The sequence below is a fragment of the Pseudorca crassidens genome, chromosome 3 (genome assembly GCF_039906515.1).
Source record: "Pseudorca crassidens isolate mPseCra1 chromosome 3, mPseCra1.hap1, whole genome shotgun sequence".
NCBI classification, from domain to species: Eukaryota; Metazoa; Chordata; class Mammalia; order Artiodactyla; family Delphinidae; genus Pseudorca; species Pseudorca crassidens.
This window is the reverse complement of record NC_090298.1, coordinates 93,917,691-93,934,686: the sequence shown is the minus strand read 5'-3', so window position 1 is coordinate 93,934,686 and position 16,996 is coordinate 93,917,691. Positions and strand designations below refer to the sequence as shown.

At 38.9% G+C, this 16,996-nt stretch overlaps 1 protein-coding gene across 1 annotated transcript in view; it reads right to left on the bottom strand.

Moving 5' to 3' along the window:
- KCNN2 (potassium calcium-activated channel subfamily N member 2) overlaps nucleotides 1–16,996 on the bottom strand; it is a 327,349-nt gene that overhangs the window by 10,211 nt on the left and 300,142 nt on the right. The window contains exon 7 of the mRNA XM_067731458.1: nucleotides 16,025–16,135. Coding sequence (XP_067587559.1) covers nucleotides 16,025–16,135 — 111 coding nt within the window. The remainder of the gene's footprint in view (nucleotides 1–16,024; nucleotides 16,136–16,996) is intronic.

The window sequence follows — 16,996 nt, the reverse complement described above, 5'->3', positions numbered from 1 at the left end:
ACACAGCAGTTGATAAATTCCAGAGCAGAATCCTTTGCAACTTGGCTGGGTGTCAAGCTCTTCATCCCAATGAACATGGTAAGCTCTAGCTCTGTTTAGTAACTGTATCTCAAAAATTTTTTTCTTGACTCTGTGCCTGTCTAAAAGTACCTGTATCTGTCTGGGAATGCTTACCTTGAAGTATGAGGGGCTAATGATCACTTTCACGGCTAACTTCTACTCTAACTCTACCCCATGAGGAAACTTTCTTTTTTTTTTTTTTTTAAATCAAGAGGTGCTGCTTTCTTCACCTTGTATCGCAGTTGCTCTCTCCATGTTCTTCGTTTTCCTGGAGAAAGGCAAAGTGCCAGAAGGCCAAGGTTAACCCTGTCCTTTGCAAGCTTGCTCGGCATTTCTGGCTGTGCACTACAGGAAGGGCATGTTTCCCCTGCTGAATGTACAAGAAGACCCAGTCATCCAGCCTCCCAGGGTGACTTAGCAAATTGCTTGTTAGCACACTTTAATCAACTGACAGAGAGTCTGTGTTGTCATGATTTTGTTGGTAATTTAAGTACACTGCGTTTCACATGGACAGGACAAACCTAAACGATAAAGGCATGAAAGTAACACTGCCAAGACTTACTGCAGCTGATGGAAGGTGTGAATACTTCCTAGTGAGACTTCAGTCACTTGCTTTCTTGACACTTTCAAGTCTTCAAAGATTCCTGCAAGTTGGTAAGTCCTCTTCCTTGCTCACAAGACAAGAACTGATGACCCAGAGCTTTCACTTGTGCTTGTTGTTAGCTACTTATTCTGGGAAGTTGAGTCATTTAATTCTTTTGAGTGATCGATAAAGGGTGTCTCACAAGGGGAGCTGCAGGCTAGAGGGGGGCTGGGTGGAGGAAGACAACTTTTTAAAGACAGGCAGTGTGGTGGGGTAAGACAGAACAGTGAACTGGGCTGCAGAAATGGGTTCTAAGTTCTTGACTGTGGACCAACCAAGTCAGGTCAAGGAGACAAGCTAACCCGGCAGGATTTTAGTTTGCCCTAACATGAGAAGGTTAGAGAGAATTATTGTTAAATTCCTTTTCAGCACTTAGATTTACAATAAGGAAGAGTATTATAATTTACCAAAACTATGGCCCAAGTACGTATGTGTATTTTTTCACTTTAGCAGAGAAAACATCAGGTTGGGTGGCTGAGGGTGAACCCTTTTTCATGGCGCTGAGTTTTCTTTTTGAGTGAAATTGTATGGCTAGAACCCACTTTAAGAACATGGCTGGTTTCTGAAGACTGCTTTTAGTTGTGACTTCCTCTGGATATTCATTAGACTCTGCATGGAGAACATTCTCCAACCAACAGAAAGACGAAACACGGGGTGTTGAGCACCAGCGGTGCGTGTAAGTGACTTGTCCGCAGTGAAGTGTAAGTGACTTGTTCCAGTGAACTCTTGCTCTTCGTTCTTATGGAATCATTTCTCTTCCTCACAAGGTAAGAGTCACCATTCAGAAGGCTCTTCCATCTGACACTGGTCACCTTTGCAAAGGTAAGGAACTGGATGTAGTGTAATTTGCTGAGGTTGGAGGACCTTGCTTTTATTTTTAATGAAAACATTTTTATTTTATATCGGGGTATAGTTAGTTGATTAACAATGATGTGTTAGTTATGGGTGTACAGCAAAGTGATTCAGTTATAACCATTCAAGTATCCATTCTTTTTCAAATTTTTTTCCCTTTTACGTTATTACAGAATATTGAGCCGACTTCCCTGTGCTATGCAGTAGGTGCTTGGCGGTTATCTATTTTACAGGCAGTAGTGTGTACATGTCAGTCCCAAACTCCCAATCTATCCCTCACCCCCACCCTTTCCCCCTGGTAACCATAAATTCGTTCTCTAAGTTGCTGTTTCTGTTTTGTAAGTGTTTCTGTTTTGTAAATAAGTTCATTTGTATCATTTGTCTTTTAGATTCTGCATATAAGCGACATCATATGATGATATTTGTTTTTCTCTCTCTGACTACTTCACTTAGTATGATAATCTGCAGGTCCACCCATGTTGCTGCAAATGGCATTATTTCATTTTTTAATTTATGGCTGAGTAATATTCCATTGTTTATCTGTACCACATCTTCTTTACCCGTTCCTCTGTTGATGGACATTTAGGTTGCTTCCTTGTCTTGGCTACTGTAAACAGTGCTGCAATGAACATTGGGGTGCATGTATCATTTTGAATTATGGTTTTCTCTGGGTATGTGCCCAGTAGTGGGATTGCTGGGTCATATGGTAGCTCTATTCTTAGTTTTTTTAAGGAAACTCCATACTACTCTCCACTGTTTTACCAATTTATATTCCTGCCAACAGTGTAGGAGGGTTCCCGTTTCTCCACACCCTCTCCAGCATTTGTTGTTTGTAGACTTTTTGATGACGGTCGTTCTGACCCGTGTGAGGTGCTACCTCACTGTAGTTTTGATTTGCATTTCTGTAAATAATTAGTGATGTTGAGCATCTTTTCATGTGCCTCCTGGCCATCTGTATATCTTCTTTGGAGAAATTTCTATCTAGGTCTTCTGTCCACTTTTGGATTGGGCTGTTTGGTTTATTTTTGATATTGAGGCACATGAGCTGTTTGTAAATTTTGGAGATTAATCCCTTGTCAGTTGCATCGTCTGCAAGTATTTTCTCCTATTTTATGGGTTGTCTTTTCGTTTTGTTTATGGTTTCCTTTGCTGTGAAAAAGATTTTGAGTTTAATTAGGTCCCATTTGTTTATTTATTTCCATAACTCCAGGAGGCAGATCAAAAAAGATTTTGCTGCAATTTATGTCAAAGAATGTTCTTCCTATGTTTTCCTCTAAGAGTTTTACAGTGTCTGCGCTTACATTTAGGTCTTTAATCCATTTTGAGCTTATTTTTGGTGTTAGTGAGTGTTCTAATTTCATTCTTTTACATGTAGCTGTCTAGTTACCCCAGCACCATTTACTGAAGAGACTGTCTTTTCTCCATTGTATATTCTTGTCTCCTCTGTCATAACTTAATTGACCATAGGTGTGTGCGTTTATTTCTGGGTTTTCTATCCTGTTCCATTGATGTATATTTCTGTTTTGGGGCCGGTACCATACTGTCTTGATGACTGTAGCTTTGTAGGAGGACCTTGCTTTTAAAGAGAGAGGAGTGGGAAGTGACTAGCCAGCACTGCCTGGGGTTGGGACAGGCCCTTCCCTGCCAGCAAGGAGAAGGGCTGGCTACTGGAGGTCTCAGCTCTCTGAGCAGATATACTGCCTGGAGGACTGGTAAGGGCCCTGGTATATCCTCCCTCCCTGGTTTTATCCGCTCAAGACACAGAGTAAGAACCTAGAACACAGACCAACGAGGCACCGAGAAAACTGGGTAAGAAGTGATGAGACAAGAACACAGCAGTTCAACACAGCAATTAATTTTGGTTTGGATTCTCATCTAAAGTCTATAAAATTTTCAAAGGTGATCCAATGCTTGTCCTTAATGTATTTTAAATGATTCTTTTTCTTTGGGATGGTGGGGGAATGACTGGAAGGGCGTAGGGAACCTCAGTTTCAGAGTGTACTGCAGTGGGCGATAACCCCTGGACCTTATATTGTAGGATTCGTATTCACTAAACATGCAATGTAGATGACAGGCTGAAAAATAATTGACTCCTCATCTGAAAATGAAATCCCTACAGCTGCTTTTAAGAACTGTGAAATATATCCATTTATGGCAAAACAGCCCCTTTCTAACGAAAACTCCCTTTCAAATACAGGAATAAATCTCTCAAAGCATCTTATTTAACTGCTACTTTTCAATACAGCAGAAACAAAACAATACATCCAAACATAGAAAAACTTATCCTCTACTGATAATAGTAGATTTTTTTCCCTCGGTTCCTCACAGGGTTGAAAGGGAACAGAAGACAGTGTGGAAACACCTCAGTGTTTTACAGGTTTGAAGGACGGGAATTGTTACATGAAAATGCTAATCCAAACTTACAGGAAAAACAGGGGAGAGGAGAAGTAGGTCTGCGCATTTGTGATCACTGAGGTGAAAGTTTACTTGCAGTTAAGAACCCTGCTCTATAGTCATGTAACAATGTAACTCTGGAGCCCCTGCTCCACTTTCCAGGGCATTTACAAAGTTTTAGAGGTCACGTCATTGTTTCTCCCTAGCTCAGTGCTTTTGGCATAGCTGGTACTAAAACGTGTCTATGGTGTTAAATTTGGCACCACAGTAATTTGTATCATAAAAACTTCTAATCATAACCATAGATGCATATTTATCAACCAAAGGACCTTCCTGATACGAAGGGTGTACAGGTTTAAAGAAGAGACCTAGGATCTAAAGGGGACAGAGCATTTCCATTTATTAATTCAACAAATTTACTGAGTCTCTATCACTTGCTAGATAACATGAGAGTTGGTACGAGGGATTCACAGATATCTCTCAATAATTAGTAGCTGTGTTATATGTTGCCAATTAATGGCCCAGTGCTACTCTGAAATAATAACTTATTTCTTCTACTTCACAGAACAAGGAAAGTGAAAAGTGGGCCCTTTCTTAACAGGAACCTTCTCTTCCTCTCTCCATTTCCTGTACCCCCAAAGACACAAACAGGGAAAAAGGAAAATAAGAACATTTGTTCTACCTCACTAATTGACATGTACACACTGCTATATTTAAAATATTGATAGATAACCAACAAGGACCTACTATAGCACAGGGAACTCTGCTCAATAGTCTGTCATGACCTAAATGGGAAAAGAATTTGAAAAAGAATAGATACATGTATATGTATAACTGAATCACTTTGCTGTACATCTGAAACTAACACAACATTGCAATCAACTATACTCCAATATAAAATAAAAATTAAAAAAAAAATTATGGGCTTCCCTGGTGGCGCAGTGGTTGAGAGTCTGCCTGCCGATGCAAGGAACACGGGTTTGTGCCCCGGTCCGGGAAGATCCCACATGCTGCGGAGCGGCTGGGCCCGTGAGCCATGGCCGCTGAGCCTGCACGTTTCGGAGCCTGTGCTCCACAAGGGGAGAGGCCCGCGTACCGCAAAAAAAATATTAGTGGTCAACTCAAATGCAAGTCTTTTATCAGAAAAATTTTGAAAGGCATAAAATAATCAGGAATATTTGAGAAAACAAAGCCCCTATAAGCCATTTATACTATTAAAAGTAGTAACAGTCACTAGATGCCTTCAACCCTCTTTCATAGGTATAAAGGACATGACATGTTATATTGCTGGCTCCTAGGTAAAATAAATATATTTTTTATGTGAAACAATACTTTCTAAACCACAAAAGCTCTTAAAGCTGATTATGATACATACAATTAGAGTTATTTAGCAGGCTACTTTGTTTATAGATTTCCTTTGCTTTTTACTACTTTCTTTTTCTTCCTCTTGCTTCTCCCTTCAGAGGCTTTTCTGAGGCAGAAGAGTTTCTTGCCTCTCATTCTGATAATTACAGTAAAATGTTGCTCTATATGCTGTGGGTGATGCCTGGGGGACAAAGTCAAGGCCACTAAGCCTGTGCAGCTTAGTAGGACATCATGTGCTCTCACTGCCCCTGCAGCAGCGGGGCTGGATGTGCTCAGGGCACCAACCTTTCTTGCCAGCCCAGTTCTCCTTGAGACCAGGTACCTGTGGCGGGGTGGATGGAACAAGGCAAGGTCAAGGGTTCCATGCATTTATATTTTAACCCACTGGGATATGTAGCCAAGCAGGATATAAAAGTTACACAGTAAATCCTCTAGAATTTCTGTTCACTTGTTAAGAGATATGCAAGAAACAAAATTACATAATTACATATAATTACATAATAGTGTTCTTATTATGGATCTTATTGAGAATTCTTAACAGGATTGGAAACACCCACAGTGGACATTAATATGTATAATTATCCTTCATGGTACATCTAGCAACTTTAAATATTATGCCTGGGTTCTCAAAGTTTCTTTCCAAAATGAAAGTAGCCAGAGAGCCAAACTCCAAGATTTCTTTTTGGTTCAAACCTGAATGAATAGTAATAATAATATATTTCCTGAAGCTTTAAGCATGGTAAACACATTGCGGCTGTAAGGTCATATGCTACGAATCGATTAAATAGCTGGTTCTGTCTTACTAAGCCTACTGATAAGTTATTGCTATTATGCTTTGATTTTGGAATCCTTAGATTATTTAGGTTACATGGACCTATTGGCCATTTTTGAATTGCAGAGTGTCATGTAAACTTTTGGAATTATATAGGACAATCCTCCATTAATGCTAGTGCCCAGTGAATTGTGTGTTCTACTTTCAAACATAGTATTTTATGTGGTTAATGTAGTTCCACAGAGAAATGATTTCTGTATAAAATTGTTCCTCAAACTTTGTACATGGTGGATAATTTTTCATGGACATTGTTCAGTTTAGTTAAAACACACACTAGAAGGCTTGGAAGGTTCCATTTCTTCCTGGAAGAATAATCTATCAATCATTTAAAGAAAAGCAATATGAATGTTAAAAAAGTCATATTAAGATTTCAGAATGTCTGTGACCACTATTCCTGTTGACCATCAAAAAACTTCGATGTAGTGTTTCAGGGGATATTTTCATTTTTAATCTGTCCTCTTAGTAACTATGTATGGCTTTTAGGTCCTTGTTTATTCTTGGTTATTATCCAGAAATTATTTTAGATTTTTTTCTTCAAAAATTCCATAAATAACCAAATGGAATCAATGTATAAAATAATACAGAGAGAACCATAAAAGGGCTATTATTTTCATGTTATATTGAGTATAATAACGGAATGGGAATCATAAACCAGAAATTTATGTTTGATTTAAATTTATGTTTGATTTTAATGCCATTTTAACATTTGCTTTGGTACTTAGTGACATTTTGCCTATAAAAATAATAGACCTGTCATCAAGCCTGCTCGAGTGTCTTTCTCAGACCTATTAGAGACCCTGTTCGCAAGAAATACTTCAAAGTAGCTGCGCTTTTAAGCAATAGTAGTGAGATAACAGAATTAATAAAGCATCATAAGCATGATGGAGAATGTGAATTTTGAAACTAGAACAGTACTTTTTACTGAAAAAGCTTTCTACCAACAATATGACTCCTAATTCAACATCATCTACAGGGAGTTTATCAAATGTATACAAGAACTTACGACAGAAAAGCAGTAACATCAGAAAACCTGATGATTGATTGGGGAAGTGAGTTCTAGTCCCAAGAACTAAAGGAAGGTCATCTAGATCCATAGATCTTTCCCGCCAAGCAGGTAGAAACAGAACTTTCATCTGATTTACTGAAGGAACAGCATTATAAAAGCTTAAAATTATCTGATCCCTGGAATATAGCAGTTAACTCAGAACCCTGACTACATTAGGTCCAAGTATATTTTTGTGAAATGAATACATTATTCCCAGGAAGAAGATGACAATAAATTCAGGATGGTCAAAGAGTATCTGTTAAGGGGACTTGTCCCCGTCTCCAAATCTTTGGGGAATAACGAGCAAAACCAGTGGTTCTCACTGTAGACGTTTTGTCCCTTTAGGAGACACGTGGCAAAGTCTAGAGGCAATTTTGTTGTCACAAGTTAGTTAGGGGAAGTGCTGCTGGCATCTAGCTTCTAGTGAGTGGAGGCCAAGGGTGCTGCTATACATGCCGCAATGCACAAGAAAGTCCCATACAACAAATGCCCAGCCCAAAAGGCCAATAGTGCTGAGGTTGAGGGACCCTCAGCTAAAGTAGCTAAACTGTAAAATCAACCTGGAGTGTCTCCTGAAAGAAACTGGGAGACTTCTGTGATTCTCACATACATCCTCATCAAAAGCAGTATACAACAATGTTAAATGGTAGATTTTTAAATCAAAGCCCTTGTCTTTTCCAACTGCTAAAATGTTTCAATAATAAAGATATAGAATATCAATATCCCAAGGTAAATGTAAAGAAATTACTTTTTTTTCCTTCTCAAAATAAAACATGGGGAAATCTGTCTAAATGTGCTAAGTTGTTTTTTAAAAAGTTTTTTCATTATGTGGATTTTGTCACCAGTTTTTTTTTCTATTGAAAAGATTTCTCAATACATGGATATATGTGGATTATACGCTGTTGTAAGGTATTTTTCTACATAGTATCTTAAGTGTGGCATTAACTTAATTCCTGTGAAAACATAATCTTCATGATAAAATTATCTGGCTTATACAAGGGACTTTATGGAAGAGATTTTTTTGATATTGCACAACTTCTGATCCTTAAGATACACGAAACATGTGCTACAATTTTGGATTAGATGTGGACTAATAATGTAATGTGCACGTATTTTCGTTTCCTAGGATATCTTTGAGGGTTACAAGAACCCCAACCTTCAACTCAGCTCTTTTACCTCTCTCCTTCCACCCTCTGTGTGCTTCCCTGTAACATTTAGAAATGTTCACGAATTTAGAGAATGAATTCAGGAACTGAAGAAGATGAGAGAAACCTGTGTAAAGTAGAAGACATTCCAAAGTGGTAAATCCAGGTTGAAAGCATGGTGGCAACTAAGTGTCTTTGATCATCTAGAATTGTGTGGACCTACTAACTGCAATGAAGTCTCAAAATAGTGTCTGATAGATAAGATGTAGAGTGAGTAAAAACACTACAATTAGAATGCTGCTTGAGACCTCTCTTGATTCTTTTATGGGTAAAGTATGACAACGTATTTTGTTATTTCAATGGCAGACCGATCAGATTCCATGTTGAGGAGTGGTTATATAGCAAGATGACTGCTGTAAAATAATTTTGTTATTTTGGTGTCTCAAGTGACTATGAAGAGAGGCTAAAAATTTAGCGTGATACAAATCTTTTTCTTTGTACATGGGATACCTAGCCTCTGGGTCTTGGCTTCCACATTTGTATAATGGCTATGATCCTAGCACTTCACTCAGAAAGTTGTAAGGATGAAACAAGTGTGCCAGCCAGCGCTCTAAGGTGACATGCTTAAAGCAGTGGCTGGCACAGAGCGAGGGCTCTGTAAAAACCTGTGATGACTGTTTTCTCCTGTCTGGATGCCATACCATTTTCAACATCTCTCTACCCCTACCTTGGGGTCCTAAAGGTAGTGGGTTTTTTTTGTCTTTGCAACCCCAGTCTTTACAACAGTGACTGTCTCACAGAAGCTCAGTAAAATATCAGTTGAATCACCTTCCCATACAATTTTTTATAATACACGGATGGTATATTCTTTCCTACTCAATCCAATATTGGTCTCCTCTTGCAGGCTGCAAACTTAAATGTTAAGTATGCCTCTTTTAGCTTTATGTGGTTTATTTTTATACTTGAGTAAATACCAAGGTTTTCCAATTACTTCCTGACTGACCTAAAGTTAGGAAGAGTTTATTCTCAATGTGAAGAAATGGAACTGACTCCAAGAATGCCTTCACTTTAAACCATATCATTTCAGCTTCAAAGTAAAAACTATTATTGTCCAACACTGAAAGAAACCAGGCGCCCCGGACAAGATGGCAGAGTAGAAGGACCTGAGCTCACCTCCTCTCACGAAAACACCAAAACCACAACTAACTGCTGAACAACCATCAATAAAAAAGGACTGGAACCTACCAAAAAAGATATTCTACTTCCAAAGACAAAGAGGATGCCACAACAAGATGGTAAGAGGGGTGCATTTGCCATACAATCCCACTGGGTGGGTGACCCACAAAGTGGAAAATAATTATACTGCAGAGGTTCTCCCACATAATCATATCACAGAGGTTCTGAGCCCCACATCAGGCTCCCCAGTCTGCAGGACTGGCATCAGGAAGAGGAGCCCCCAGAGCATTTGGCTTTGAAGGTCAGTGGGACTTGATCGCAGGAACTCCACAGGACTGGGGGAAGCAGAACTGCCACTCTTGGGGGGGTGCACACAAGGTCTTGTGCACACTGAAACCCAGGGGAAAAAGCAGTGACTTCGTTTGAGCCTAGAGCAGACCTACCTGCTGCTCTTGGAGGGTCTCCTGGGGAGGTGGAGGGGCAGCTGTCGCTCGCTGCAGGGAAAAAGGACACTGGTGGCAGAGGTACTGGGGAGCACTCATAGGTGAGAGCTGTCTTGGAGGCTGCCACTTTTGATGCCAAGACCTTGCCCCACCCAAAAGCCTGAAGGCTCCAGTGCTGGGACACCTTAGAGCAAGAACACAGCACCACCCAACAGCAGACAGGCTGCTTAAAAGCTTCCTGAGTGCACAGCTGCCTAAAAATACACCCCTTGATATGGCCCTGCCCACCAGAGGGACAAGACCCAGCACCACACACCAGTGGGAAGACACCGGAAGCAAGAGGAACCATAATCCTGCAGCCTGTGGGACTGCAAACACAGACAGATAGACAAAATGAGATGGCAGAGGAATATGTTCCAGACAAAGGAACAAGATAAAACCCCCAAAGAACAACTAGGTTAAGTGGAGATAGGCAAGCTACTTGAAAAAGAATTCAGAATAATGATAGTAAAGATGATCCAAGATGATGGAAAAAGAGTGGAGGCACAAACCTAAAAGATACATACAGGAAATGTCTAACAAAGATCTAGATAAACAAAGAACAAATAACCAGAGATGAATAATACAATTACTAAAATGAAAAAATACATTAGAAGGAATCAGTAGCTGAATACATCAGGCAGAAGAACAGATAAGTGAGCTGGAAGACAGATGGTGGAAATCACTGCGTCAAAGCAGAATAAAGAAAAAGTAATGAAAAGAAATGAGGACAGTCTCAGAGACCTCAGGACAGCAGTAAATGCACCAACATTCACCTTATAGGGGTCCTAGGAGGAGAAGAGAGAGAGAAAGACCCTGAGAAAATATTTGAAGAGATAATAGCTGAAAACCTCCTTAACATAGGAAACACTCACTGAAGTCCAGGAAGTGCAGAGAGTCCCATACAGGATAAACCCAAGGAGAAACACACCAAGACACATAGTAATTGAATTGACAAAAATTAAAGACAAAGAGAAAATATTAAAAGCAAGAAGGGAATCCCCATAAAGTTATCAGCTGATTTCTCCACAGAAACTCTGCAGGGAGTGTCATGATATATTCAAAGTGATGAAAGGGAAAAAGCTACAATCAAGAATATTCTATCCACCAAGGCTCTCGTTCAGATTCAATGGAGACATGAAAAGCTTTGCAAACAAGCAAAAGCTAAGAGAATTCAGCACCACCAGACCAGCTTTACAACAAATGCTAAAAGAACTCTAGGTGGGAAAGAAAAGGACATAACTAGAAACAAGAAAATTACAAATGGGAAAGCTCATCAGTACAGGCAAACGTACAGTAAAGGTAGGAAATAATCCACACACAAATATGATATCAAAACCAGCAAGTGTGAGAAGAGGAGAGTTCAAATGCAGGATACCGGAAATGCATTTGAAACTAAGAGACCAGCAACTTAAAACAATCTTATAGACTGCTATATCAAGACTTCATGGTACCCACAAACCAAAAACCTACAACAGATATACACACAAAAAAGAAAAAGGAATCCAAACACAACACTAAAGATAGTCATCAAATCAGAAGAGAACAAAGGGGGAAAGGAAGAAAAAAGACCCATGAAATTAATCCCAAAACAATTAAGAAAATGGCAACAGTAACATACATATGGGTAATTACCTTAAATATAAATGGATTAGATGCTCCAAGCAAAAGACACAGACTGGCTGAATGGATACAAAAACAAGACCCACCTATATGCTGTCTACAAGAGACTCACTTCAGATCTAGGGACACATACAGACTGAAAGTGAGGGGATGGAAAAAGATATTCCATGTAAATGGAAATCAAAAGAAAGCTGGAGTAGCAATTCTCGTATCAGACAAAATAGACTTTAAAATAAAAGACTCACAAGAGACAAGGAAGGACACTACATAATGATCAAGGGATCAATCCAAGAAGAAGATATAACAATTATAAATATATATGCACCCAATGTAGGAGCATCTCAGTACACAAGGAAAATGCTAACAGCCATAAAAGGAGAAATCGACAGTAACACAATAATTGTGGGGAACTTTAACACCCCACTTTCAGCAATGGACAGATCATCCAGACAGAAAATCATTAAGGAAGCACAGGTCTTAAATGACACATTATATCAGATAGACTTAATTGATATTTATAGAGCATTCCATCCAAAAAGAGCAGAGTACACTTTCTTCTCAAGTGCTCATGGAACACTCTCCAGGATAGATCACATACTGGGCCATAAGCCCAGCATTGATAAATTCAAGAAAGCTGAAATCATACCAAGCATCTTTTCCGACCACAATGCTATGAGATTAGAAATCAACTACAAGGGGGGAAAAACACTATAAAAAACACAAACACATGGAAGCTAAACAAGTGTTACTAAACAACCAATGGATCACTTTAGAAATCAAAGAGGAAATGAAAAAAAACCTAGAGACAAATTAAAACATGATGATCCAAAAGCTATGGGAAACCTTTAACAGAGAAGTTTATAGCAATACAATCTTACCTCAGGAAGCAAGAAAAATCCCAAACTAACAACCTAACCTTACACCTAAAGCAACTAGAGAAAGAACAAACAAAAATCATAAAGATCAGAGCAGAAATAAGTGAAATAGAAACAAAGAAAACAATAGCACAGATTAATAAAACTCAAAGCTGGTTCTTGGAAAAGATAAACAAAGTTGATAAAGCTTTATTCAAACTCATCAAGAAAAAGAGAGAGAGGGCTCACATCAATAAATGAAATGATTGAAGTGAAAAAGGAGACGTTATAATGGACACCAAAGAAATACAAAGGATCATAAGACTACTACAAGCAACTATATGCCAATAAAGTGGACAACCTGAAAGAAATGGAAAAATTCTTGAAAAGGTACAATCTTCCAAGACTGAACCAGGAAACAATAGAAAATATGAACAGACCAGTCACAAGCACTGAAATTGAAAGTGTGATTAAAGAATGCCCAACAAATGAAAGTCCAGGACCAGATGGATTCACAGGCGAATTCTATCAAACATCTAGAGATGAGTTAACACCTATCCTTTTGAAACTATTTTGAAAAATTGCAGAAGGAACACTTCCAAACTCATTCTATGAGGCCATAATCACCCTGATACCAGACAAAGATGCCACAAAATAAGAAACTTACAGGCCAGTATCACTGATGAACATACATGCAAAAATCCTCAACAAAATACTAGCAAACTGAATCCAACAGTACATTAAAAGGATCATACACCCATGATCAAGAGGGATTTATCCCAGGGATGCAAGGGTTTTTCAATATTTGCAAATCAATCAGTGTGATACACCACATTAACAAACAGAAGAATAAAAACCAAACGATCATCTCAGTAAATGCAGAAAAAGCTTTTGACAAAATTCAACACCCATTTATGATAAAAACTCACCAAAGTCACCAGAAAGTGTGTAGAGAGGGAATATACCTCAACATAGGGGCCATATATGACAAACCTACAGTTAATATCATACCCAATGGTGAAAAGCTGAAAGCATTTCCTCTAAGATCAGGAATAAGACAAGCGTGTCCACTCTCACCACTTTAATTCAACATAGTTTTGGAAGTCCTAGCCATAGCAATTAGAGAAGAAAAAGAAATTAAAGGAATCCAAACTGGAAAAGAAGTAAACATGATATGACATGACACTATACACAGAAAATCCTAAAGATGATACCAGAAGACCATCAATGAATTTGGTAAATTTTCAGGTTACAAAATTAATACACAGAAATCTCTTGCATTCCTATACACTAACAAACAACTGAAGATCAGAAAGAGAAATTAAGGAAACAATCCCATTAACCATTGCATCAAAAAGAATAAAATACCTAGGAGAAACCTACCTAAGGAGGTAAAAAGCCTATACTCAGAAAACTATAAGACACTGATGAAAGAAACTGAAGAGGACACAAACAGCTGCAAAAATATACCATGTACCTGGATTGGAAGAATCAATTACTGTCAAAATGACTATACTACCCAAGGTAATCTACAGACTCAATGCAATCCCTTTTAAATTCCCAATTTTCTGCAGTTCTAGAACAAAAAGTCTTAAAATTTGTTTGGAAACACAAAAGAACCTGAATAGCCACAGCAATCTTGAGAAAGAAAAATGGAGCTAGTGGAATCAGGCTCCCTGACTTCAGACTATACTACAAAGCTACAGTAATCAAGACAGTATGGTACTGGCACAAAAACAGAAATATAGATCAACAGAACAGGATAGAAAGCCCAGAAATAAACCCACACACCTATGTTCAATTAATCTACAATAAGGAGACAAGAATATACAATAGAGAAAAGACAGTCTCTTCAATAAGTGGTGCTGGGAAAACTGGACAGCTACATGTAAAAGACTGAAATTAGAACTTTCTGTAACACTGTACACAAAAATAAGCTCAAAATGGATTAGAGACCTAAATGTAAGACCAAATACCATAGAACTCTTCCAGGAAAACGTAGAACACTCCTTGACAAAAATTGCAGCAATATCTCTTAGGATCCACCTCCTAGAGTAATGAAAATGAAAACAAGATAAACAAATGGACCAAATTACACTTAAAAGCTTTTTCACAGCAAAGGAAACCATAAACAAAACGAAAAGACAACACACAGAATGGGAGAAAATATTTGCAAATGATGCGACTGACAAAGGTCTTAATCTCCAAAATATACAAACAGCTCATACAACTCAACAAAAAGCCAATCCAAAAATGGGCAGAAGACCTAAGTAGACATTTCTCCAAAGAAGACATACAGATGGCCAGGAGGCACATGAAAAGATGCTCAACATCACTAAGTATTAGAGAAATGCAAATCAAAACTACAATGAGTTATCACACCAGTCAGAATGGGCATCATCAGAAAATCTACAAACAAAAAATGCTGGAGACAGTGTGGAGGAAAGGGAACCCTCCCACACTGTTGGTGAGAATGTGAATTGGTGCAGCTACTTTGGAGAACAGTACGGAAGTTCCTTAAAAAGCTAAAAATAGAGCTATCATAAGATCCAGCAATCCCACTCCTAGGCATATATCTGGAGAAAACCACGGTTCGAAAGGATACATGCACCCCAATGTTCATTTCAGCCCTGTTTACGATAGCCAAGACATGGAAGCAACCTAAATGTCCATCTACAGATGAATGGATAAAGATGATGTGGGGGCTTCCCTGGTGGCACAGTGGTTGAGAGTCCGCCTGCCGATGCAGGGGACTCGGGTTCGTGCTCTGGTCCGGGAAGGTCCCACATGCCGTGGAGCGGCTGGGCCCGTGAGCCATGGCCACTGAGCCTGCACGTCCGGAGCCTGTGCTCCGCAACGGGAGAGGCCACAACAGTGAGAGGCCCGTGTACCGCAAAAAAAAAAAAAAAAAAAGATGATGTGGTACATATATACAATGAAATATTATTCAGCCATAAGAAAGAATGAAATAATGCCATTTGCAGCAACATGGATGGACCTAGAGATTCTCATACTAAGTGAAGTAAGTCAAAGACAAATACCATAGATGTCACATACGTGGAATATAAAAAAATGATACAAATGAATTTTTTTTTTTTTGCGTTACGCGTCCCCTGCATCAGCAGGTGGACTCTCAACCACTGCGCCACCAGGGAAGCCCCCATACAAATGAATTTATGTACAAAACAGAAACAGACTCACAGATTTCGAAAACAAACTTATGGTTACCAAAGGGGAAAGGGGTGGGAGGGGATAAATTAAGGGTTTGGGATTAACATATACATACTACTATGTATAAAACAGATAAACAACAAGGACCTACTGTATAGCACAGGGAACTCTACTCATTATTCTGTAATAACCTATGTGGGAAAAGAATCTGAAAAAGAATAGGTATATGTGTATGTATAACTAAATCACTATGCTGAACACCTGAAACTAACACAACATTGTAAATCAACTATGTACTCCAACATAAAATAAAATGAAAATTTAAACCAAAGAAAGAAAAAACACTAATATTCCCCTTGGAGATACAAGGGTGGTAACTTACTCTTTTTGTCAGTTGAGTGTCCATCATGAAGTTGTGCACGTGCTTTTCTGCTTTGGTAAGTTCCAGCTTCCTTGCGACCACAGCTACCACCAGGGCTGTGCAACCAGCACCCTGAAAACCAGGAGAGAAAAGAACCCTGAAGAGTTATTATTTTTGGTCTCAAGCACATTAAACAATGTTTTGTACTAAGTACATTACTACAGTTTTTAATCTTCAGATAGTTATCAGTGTCTTCCATCAATATGACAGAAACCGCATGGCCAATACGAACAAGTAACATGCCTTTAGCTTGATGGTAAAAAACTTAAAATAGGTGAACTAAGAACAAATGTGTTTGTATCAAACACATTTTAATCAAAAGAAATAAATGGTAAAACAGCAACTTGCTGAATTTTCAGGGACTTAAACACAGAGCAAATCAGTTATACATGGATATACAAACTAGTGATTAGCATAAATGCACAGAGAGGAAATAATTATTCTCTAAAAATAATATTCTATAATCTTCTGTGAAGATAAGACCAGCAGGTCTTCAGGGCAATCAACTGTGAAAAGCCAGGGATGGAAATTGATGCATTATGTGCACAACTTCAAACGTGTTCACATGCAGAACAGAAAGGATCACAGTGATCTGAACCTGGACAACAGACATACGTGAAGTGCTGAAGGTCAGGGATAACAGCCTTACTGTTCCAGAGGTTTACCAGCATGAAGAAAGGAATGGGCTACCTTTATTTTGAAAAACTCAACAGTGGTCCTTTTATGAATTATAGGCTATTGTGCTGATCTCTTAGGAAGAGTCGTGTGACACTGCATGGTGCCCCAGAGATTAAAGCCTTCCTGCTCCAAGATCAAGGTGCATGCATTCCAAGTTGTGAGGTATGGGGTCTTCTTGGTTGAAAGACCAGTGACTACATGCAGGGTCAGGAGGCAAGGCTGGGGCACCTACAGGAGGGTCCAGGCGAGGAAGTC